Genomic DNA, 8,770 nt, shown 5'->3' with positions numbered 1-8,770 from the left:
CCTTTCCCTGCTCGATCTCTCGCTCTCTCTCTCTTTCAAATTAAATAAACATTTAAAAAATATGTCTTTTTTTTTCCCTTCCATCAGCGTGTCTTTATATGTTCTGGAAGGTATTCTTGGCCAGTGAAATGCATCGCAGATATCTTCTCTCAGTACCTGGCTTGTCTTTTCCATTTCTTTATGGATTTTTTTGATGTCCAAAAGCATGAAATTGTGATTGACTCTAATGTACCCAAAACCCTCCATTTATTCTTTTTTTTTTTTTTTTCCCTTATCAAGGTCAGGTTTTCATTTGTCGGGAAGTTGACTGGTGAATGATTCTCCTCTGTGATGCTTCCAGCCTGACCTCTCTTATTCTGGGTTTGGGCCTCTGCCAGCCCCTCCCCCTTGCCCCCCATTAACTCTCCCTCCGTGGGTTAGGAGTGGTGAGGACAGCTGAGGGTGAGTCAGCCCGGCCAAGCTGCCTGGGGCGGAAGTGGTTAGTTAGCTCAGCCCCCGGGACCGGCTGTGCGGGTTCCTGGCCGAGGGGGGGCTATGGACAGCCTGAGCTGGGCAGGAAGTGGGTCAGCTGAGGCAGCAGGCTTCGGGACCCCACGTGCTCACTGCCCGGAACGTTTGGCCCGGGGAACCCCGAGCCTGCCCTCCCTTCCCCGCGCTCCAGCGCCCAGGTTGGCACGTGAGCTGGCTCCTGTCATGGTTCTGGGAGCTACGATGGCCATTAATGGGGCACCCACTCGGTGCCAGCCCCTGGCTGAGCACACACAGTCCTGCCACATGAAGGTGGGTGAATGTTAGCACGGGGGAAACCGAAGCCCAGAGCAGGGCACCCTGTGCCTGGCTGGGACACACAGCACCCAGCCAGGTCACCCAACACCTCAAATCCTTTTCCTTGGCTGGCTCGGGACCCCCTCTGCCCCTTGAGTGTCCTCACAGGAGTTTGGAAGAGAAAATGTCTAGGGACTTCTCGTATTTTCTCTGCCTGTTTCTGAATCTCTCCCTTGCTCTCTCTGCATTTCTGCTTTTCAGTCTCTCAGAGTCTCTGTCTATCTTGGCCTCCCCACCTTCCCCATCAGGACCACAGTGTGTGGGGGTGGGGGTGGGGGTGGGGGTGGTTGTGGTGGGGCAGCCTGAGCCTGCCCCTCCCCCTTTCCAGGGACCTGGACATGTCAGGGCAGGTCTGAGACACTCCTTGTAGAAACTGCTGAATGCGTGATGGCAAGCTGCCAGTGCAGAAAGGAAGGGGTAGGAAAGTTAAAGAGGGTGTGGGGGAAGGACTTTGGGATATCCGGCTCAGCACTTCACCCTCCCCCCTTACCCCTACCCAGGACTTACACATACAACGTGTCCCAAGATGACCTTGGGTTTTGAGGGATGCATAGGAGTTCTCCAGGTATAAATGGGGGCAGGAGGGCTTCCAGGCAGAGGGGATAGCTTGGGATTGGTGGTAACCAGAGAACAGAGGTTCAAATGCCCAGCAGAGGAGTCAGGCTTTCTCCTGGAAGCACAAGAGAGCCATGGAGGGTATGAGAGATGGGGAGGGGCCCCCATCGGATCCCCAGAATCAGGTGGACAAGAAGGATGAGACTGGTGTCCAATGGTAAGGGAGCATAATCCAAGCCAAGGGCAAAGTACAGGCTAGCAACCCCCCTTGCTCTGGTGGGATATGTGTGACATTCCTTGGACACTCCCGGCTACCCAAGAACAAAGGAAAGGGGTTTATGTGCTTGCCGTGGTGATGTGGGAAACTAAGGCAAACTAAGGAAAAATGAAATTCCCTTACTGCCTACAGCCCATTGACGAGTCCTTGAATCAGGCAGAGCGACCTTCCTCTAGGAGCTCAGCTGCCCCGACGATGACACTTTGCTGGGGACAAAAGACAATCTTGGCTTAACATTATCCTGACCCCCCAGGATCCTGTGAGTCTCCTTTAACATATAAAAATTCCTTTGGAAACTTCCTTTATCTCAACTCCCCCAAGATATATGCTGGCAATCATACTCCAAGCATACGGCCCTCTGATATACATCTGAAGGGTCTCATGACTGAGGTTTTACTAATCGGTAACAAATGACGTTTTCCAAACAACACCGAGGCCCTCCAGGCCCTGGAAACCTTGCTTCCAAAATACCTTAGAGATTTGCTCTATCCCTAACCCCCTCCCAACCCGAAGGTCTAGAATGAGTTACCCATCCCAATCCCAGTACAGTTCTTTCTGCCCACGGGTCCTGTCCCCGTGCTTTAATAAAATCCCCTTTTTTGCACCAAAGATGTCTTCAAGAATTCTTTCTTGGCTGTCAGCTCCGAACTCCCCGTCACCCCAAAACCCCATCGTCCAAGCCCCTGATCTCCAAGTAAGACTGAGAATGTCCAGGCGAGAGCTGACGGAAACTATTGAATGGGGCCAACAGAGACTTCTCCAAGCCTTACCCTCTAATGAGCCTCCCCTCATATGCCTTGACCGTTCAGCTCCCTGTATGTCCCCCATCACTGCCGGATCCCCTGCACCGTACTCCCGGCCTGGAAACTGCTGGATCCCTGGTGTGTCCCCAGCCCAGGCACCAATGCACAGTAGGCACTTCATAAGTGACCGATGTAGCCACAGGGAGACAGGGCTCCAGCGGTAAGGAGCAGGTGGTGTGAGGGCCTGGGCTAGAGAAGGAAGCTGGCCTTCCGGGGCTTGTCTTCCGCTCCCTGGAGCCTCCTTGCGCCCCCTGCTGGCCTCGAGATAGAACACTGAGCCCTCACCCCTTTCCCACCTTCCCCTGTAGTTTACTGCACACCTATGAAACGCCGGGAGCTGTGCTGGGTGCAGAGGACACTTCCTCTGAGGGTGCAAAGTCCCTGTGTCCTCAGGGACTTCAAGGAGGTGCCCCCTCCCCCGGGACCAACATCCCCCAAGACAAGTCCTTTTGGTTTCAAAAATCTATTCTTTGGGGGAGCCTGGGTGGCTCAGTTGGTCGGTTAAGCATCCAACTTTGGCTCAGGTCATGATCTCACCATTTGTGAGTTCGAGCCCCGCGTGGGGCTCTGTGCTGACAGCTCAGAGCCTGGAGCCTGCCTCAGATTCTGTGTCTCCCTCGCTCTCTGCCCCTCCCCAGCCGGTGCTCTGTCTCTGTCTCTTAAAAATAAATAAAAAACACATTAGGAAAAAAAATTTTTTAAATCTATTCTTTGAAAGCCCCTGACCCTAGAGTGGCTTCATTCCTTCCGAGGACAGACATAGGGGAATGACCAAGCCCTGTCTCTGGTTCAAACTACTCAGTGCCAGAGAAGCTGGCCTGGGTTCACTTTCCTGCCTCTCCTCTCCCTGGCCATGACAAGAGGCTTCACCTGTCAGAGCCTCAGTTTCCCCATCTGTGAAAGGTCGTAATGGCACCCCCACCACAGAGTTGTGAGTGGGAATATTGCACACGCCGGGAGTCTAAACGACCATGACTCAAACCCCAGCACCACCACACCCCCTTGCTGTGGGACAGTAGGCAAGTTACTTGATCTCTCTGTGCATCAGAACAGAGGCATTGGGTTGTGAGGAGGGAGACCATTCTGTACAGAAACCCCCTCATCACTATCCACTCAGCACACTCACAACAGCCGCCACAAAGTGGGGACCAAGGACAGAAATCCCAGTGAGTCAGAGCCCCCTGTGCCCACTGATGCCCTCAGGCTGGGGATGACCCTGGTGGCTGCTAACCTCTCACAAAGACACACAAGAAATCACATATTTCAACTGTTTTATTTGCTTTCTGGGGTGTCAAGATTGGGGTGTCCCAGAGCCCAGCCCCCAGCAAAGTCCGACAGACCCTTCCCCAGCCAGGGGTCCCAGCCAGGAGGGTTTCGGACAAGGCACTCACAGGAACTCTGGGGGTCAGGGAGAAGCCACCCCGAGGGTACAGGGGCCAGGCCCACCTTGGGGGACAGAAAATGCAGTTACCTTCGGTGGGAAAGGTTTTTCCTAAAGAGAGATACAGGATGAGATAGAAACCTGAGATGTTAACGGAGCCCCAGAAACATGCCAGGTACCCCTAGGGCAGGCAAAAGCCAATTCTGCTTCCCAAGATCCTGATGTAGCTTCCTTGGCATCTGGGGATGCCACACGCCCGGGAAGCACAGAGCCCAATTCCAAACTGGCTTTCTCTGTGATTTCCTGGAGACAAAGTGTGTCAGTCACAAAAGTCACTCGCTCCAGACCCCACCTCTGCAAATGGCTCCGGCAACCCTGGCCTGGGCCCTGGGGTCCAGAGCCTGGGGTTACTTCTCTCTTTCTCATCTCGTCCCCTTTCTCTGTGCCCCGTGTTTATTAGAGAGGCAGGCACTTCTGTGGGTCTCCAGGCAGCTGAAAGGGAGGCTTGGTGAGGAGAGACAGGGGGAGAAATGGGTTTGGCAACAGGTCCCCCAGAGACCTGGGAGCCCGCGACACTCAGCTTGTGACAACCGCCCATGAACCGGAGGACAGAGTCTCTTAGCAGAAATGTTCAGCATCCACCCGAGATGTGGATGTCAGCAAATGGCCTCCCACCCCAAAGAGCCACGCTGCCATGGGTGTGAGGGGGTCCGTGGCCTTTAATGTGCTTCCTCACCACAAAAATAGAGATGTTCTCCCTCCCAGCCAGCAGGCCCAGGCCCTTTTGAGGCACTTGTGCCTGGAGAAGGGAAATGCAATCTGGGATATAAAAACCAAAGCCCTTTTCGGCTTCCCGGAGTCAATGGATACAGTGGGGGACTCGTGGCCACGAGGAGCCACCTGGCAACGCGGTGGCCTGCCTCCGCCTGTATGACCATCAACGTCCCCACACCGGCTGCAGGCTCACGCGTGCGCTTTCGAGGGTCTCGGGGTGGAGGCTGGGGCCATGGAGAAGAATGGGGCTTTGTCCCACTCTCCCCAGAGGGGACTTTTGGGTTTAAACACTCCAAGGGGTGGAGAGGTCAAAGGTCAACAGTCTAGACAGTGGCAGCAGAAAAGAGGCTGGTGGGGTGGGCGGATTTCCAGGAGCAGCTCCCCTCCCTGGCCCAGTCGCCCTCGGGGGACACAGGCATGCGGGTGCACACACACACACACACACACACGCACAGGCACACGCACACCAGCGGGCCTGGCTTCCTGGCAGAAACTTCTAACACAACAAAAAGGCATCCTGAATCTACTTTTCCAGCCATCCCCCTGAGCAGGCCCTTTCTGTTCCAGAAGTCACTGTGCCAGCAAAGAGCAAGGCAGCTGAAAACTCTTTGCCTTGCAAACTATTGCAATCTGACATTTCCCCCAAAGACCTGGCACCACCTGGGAAGCCATGACCTCCGTCCCCCCCACCCGGCCCTGACCTCTGTCCCCCACCTGGCCCTGTCTCTCCCAGTGGCCAAGGGACCTTTGGCTGTTCCTTGACCGGACCAGGCGGGCCAGGTGGTACAAGCCCAGGCCACCGACTCAAATTCCTGCTTCTTGCCACCTTTCCTTCTCTCTGACCACGCCTTCTTGTTTCTTTTTCAAGCTACACCCTCAAGTACATACCACTGGCCTTCTTTTTGGTGAGGAAGGGGGAGCCAAAGGGGCTGAGAGAAGAAGAAAGGTATGAGGTGCAGAGGCTCTGGCACCTTAAAGGACATGCCATCACCAGACACCCAGATGACCGTTGCTGTCCCCATCCCCCACCTCGGCACCCCGCCATGGGGGCCCAGAGGCGCCTCCCCACTCTCCTGCAAGATTCCCCCAACAGCCTTCCCACCACATCTCTCTGCCCATCTTTCTACCATTGACACTTGCTCTCAGCATCTCCCCTCCACACGCGGCTAAGCCACTTCACAGAGCCATCCCCCTGCCCGTTCTGGGTGCCCCCCTCCCCCCAGCCTCCGCAAATGATGAGGGAGGAAGAACGGGGCTTGGTCCTCCCTTCTCACACAAGGACATTTTAGTCCAAGGCCCGATAAACGCGGACAGACACGCCCTGGAGGGAACAGGCGAGTCTGCCCCAAACTGGACGATCAAAGAGCTGGCAGGAAGTGGGTGAAACGTTCAATGGCTGTCTGATTAAATACGAATGAGCGAAATGCTCTGCATCGTGGACAAGGGGAGGATTCCAGCTGGACTGGATGAGAAAATCTAAAATCATTGCCGGGACACAAAAATGACATACGTACACTCAACGACGATCGGACAATAAGTTATACCTCTAACTTTCTGAATCACATGTTGCTTCACACAGAGAGGCAAAATGAAGACAAAAGAAGGATGGAAATGCGGAGTTTGGGGATGGTGCGTCTGGGTTCCAGTGGGTATCCAGCTAAGCACAGACGTGGCTCATCTCCAGGAACGTCCCACCCCTTCCCTCCCCATCTTGCCTGGATTCGTTTCCTCCTCCGACACCTGCAGATCGGACCTTTGGGGAACCGAGCTAACCCATGAGCCTCGAGCTCCCCATACTCAGGAGAGCCGCAATTTCTGCTCACAGAATCCCACGCTGCAGATCTCTCGGGAGACTACAAACTCAGAGTGGGGACGTGAAAGGGACATTTCTGGTAGAAGGCAGGCGGGCGTGGAGAAAGAGTCCCAATCATTTCAACCTGCCAGCCACAGTCCACACCCATTGCCAAGTGCCGGCCCCAAGTCACCCCCTTCTCTCCACTCCCCCATCCAGAGCAAACCCAGGACTCCGAAAATGCGTTTAACTCGGAAACCCATCAACCCGGTTTCCCAGCGACACAGCAGCTCAGCAGAGGCAGGACCTCCCCTGGCCATCGGAACAAGAGGGGAAGAAGGTGAAGGTTGAAGAAAACAAAACAAAACAAAACAAAGCAAAACCCAGTCCCCCAAAGTAGTAGATCCCTTCCCGAATGGGTGTTTTCCTCAGTTGGCTTCCTGGTTGCTGTGGTCGTTCTCTCGCTCTGACCGGTAATCAAGGTCCAGCTGGGTGGCGTTACTCTCATCCCCGGCTGGCAAGTTCAAAGCTGCCGGGGAGTGAGGTCAAAATTTACTCCTGAGTCCTGGGCGCGCCTCCAAAACCATCTACACAAGAGCCCCCTGGCTGCTTCGCCACCCTCGTGCTCAAACACGCCAGCACACACGGAGTTCGGCAAACTCCAGCCCCCAGGCCCCATTCTGCCCCCACCACCATGAGGAGAGCAATAAGCTGGTCCCCAGCACCAAGTCCGCAAAAATCCAGGCCAGATGTGGGGTGGGTTTGCAGCTGCTATAAATTTTTACACATTAAAAAAAAAAAAAAACAAAAAAAAAAAAAAAAAAAAAACAGTCATGTGCGTGTCAAAATGACAAGGTCTGCTTTCCACCGGCAGCCCCGCTCCAGAGTAAGAGAGACAGAGAGAGAGAGAGAGAGAGGAGAAAAAAAAAAAAAAAAAAAAGCCCCTGCCATATCCCAAGGCAGCCCTTTCCAGGGCTGTCCAGGCTGTTGGGACATGAATCAGGGCAAAGACATTTCAAGGAGTTTTTAAGTTTGGGAAAAACCAGTCATGGACGGGGGCGAACACCGGAATCCCTTCAGCGGAGACTTAGACAGGCAGGTGAACAGGGGGCCCCAGCTGCGGGATCAAAGAGCAGAGATCCACTCGGCCAGGATTCCCCGTGGAGATCGGGACCCACGGGCTTCCCAGCCATTGTGGCGGTGTCCCCTAAAGCAAAGGGCAATAGAGGAAAAAATCTTCAGCCACCCCTTGGCAAATCGACCAGCCCTTTTGCGGAGAAAAAGGAAGAGGTGGGTAAGTCGGAAATATTGATCCAAATCAGATCCCCAGCTGTCAGGCGTATCCTCCTTGGCCGGGCCCCAGAAGGCAGATGTCCCTCCCAGGGTCCCTAGTGGGACGAGGTCTTGGGAGGCCTAAGAGGCTCTCAGTGTTTGTGGCGACAGTTGATTTTGCCTTCTGACTGCTCCAGGACGTCCAGCATCTCCTCGATGATGGCCCGCAGCGCCCTGCCCAGCTGGTCTGCGTTGTACGGCTTGCCCAGCGGGGGCACATGAACAAAGGCTGAGCGGCCATGACTCTGGTACAGAGAGGTGTAGTAGGTGAAATCGCAGAGGTACCTAAGTTGCAGGGCACGGCGGTGGGGGGGGGGGGGGGGGGGTGGCAGAAGGGAGACCAAAACAGGGTCAGAGAGTCAGTACACAGACTAACAGGACAGCCTCCATCCAGATCTACCGTAAGACCCCCAACCTCGCCAGAAAGCCACAGGATGGAACACCGACTGCTTCACCCTCCCCAGGCTGGCAAAAACGAAAAAAACCCGATAACCTCGTGTGCCGGTGTGTATGTGAGGAAGGAGGCAGTATGAGATGCTACCCGTGCGATGCAAACTGCCCCAGGGGGAAAATTGGGCAGGCTAGTATATCACAAATGCCCAGACTTCGTGACATATTATTTCTGGTTTGGGGAATCTGTCTTCAGAAGCCATTGGCATGAGGGCACAAGAAAGACCAACAAGGCATTTGCTGCATTGTTAAGTAGAAAAGTAGAAAAATGGGAAGTAACCTGCCCCGGTCTGAATGTCCAGCCTCAAATTCACTGTTGAAGCCCCTAACTCCCGATGTGATAGTCTTAAGAGGCGGGGCCTTTGGGACGTGAGAGCCCCCAGAGAGCTAGGTCCCTCCTCCTGCCACAGCAAGAAGGGGGCTGCAGCCCAGAGGGAGGTCTTCATTAGAACAGGACCGGACCAGTGGTGACTTGATCTTCAACTTCCAGCCTCCAAAAGCGTAAGCAATTACTTTCTGTTGTTTATAAGCCACCCAGTATGTGGTATTTGGTTGTAGCAGCCCAAACAAGCCAGGGCGCA

The 8,770-nt window shown here is 54.5% G+C and overlaps 1 protein-coding gene across 3 annotated transcripts in view; it reads right to left on the bottom strand.

The window, feature by feature from the left end:
* Positions 1-3,194: 3,194 nt before the first annotated feature.
* Positions 3,195-8,770, bottom strand: part of PGPEP1 (pyroglutamyl-peptidase I) — a 29,576-nt gene continuing 24,000 nt past the window's right edge. For 2 of the 3 annotated variants that reach the window (XM_042978620.1, XM_042978621.1), the window contains one exon: positions 3,196-8,024. In XM_042978620.1, the coding sequence (XP_042834554.1) occupies positions 7,832-8,024 (193 nt within the window). In that variant the 3' untranslated portion in view covers positions 3,196-7,831. Of the gene's footprint in view, positions 8,025-8,770 lie in introns of all 3 variants that reach the window. The other variant, XM_042978619.1, reaches the window with a different exon arrangement.

Source organism: Panthera tigris, chromosome A2, assembly GCF_018350195.1.
Source record: "Panthera tigris isolate Pti1 chromosome A2, P.tigris_Pti1_mat1.1, whole genome shotgun sequence".
NCBI classification, from domain to species: Eukaryota; Metazoa; Chordata; class Mammalia; order Carnivora; family Felidae; genus Panthera; species Panthera tigris.
The sequence above is the reverse complement of the archived record's forward strand: the minus strand, read 5'-3'. Positions and strand labels throughout refer to the sequence as shown.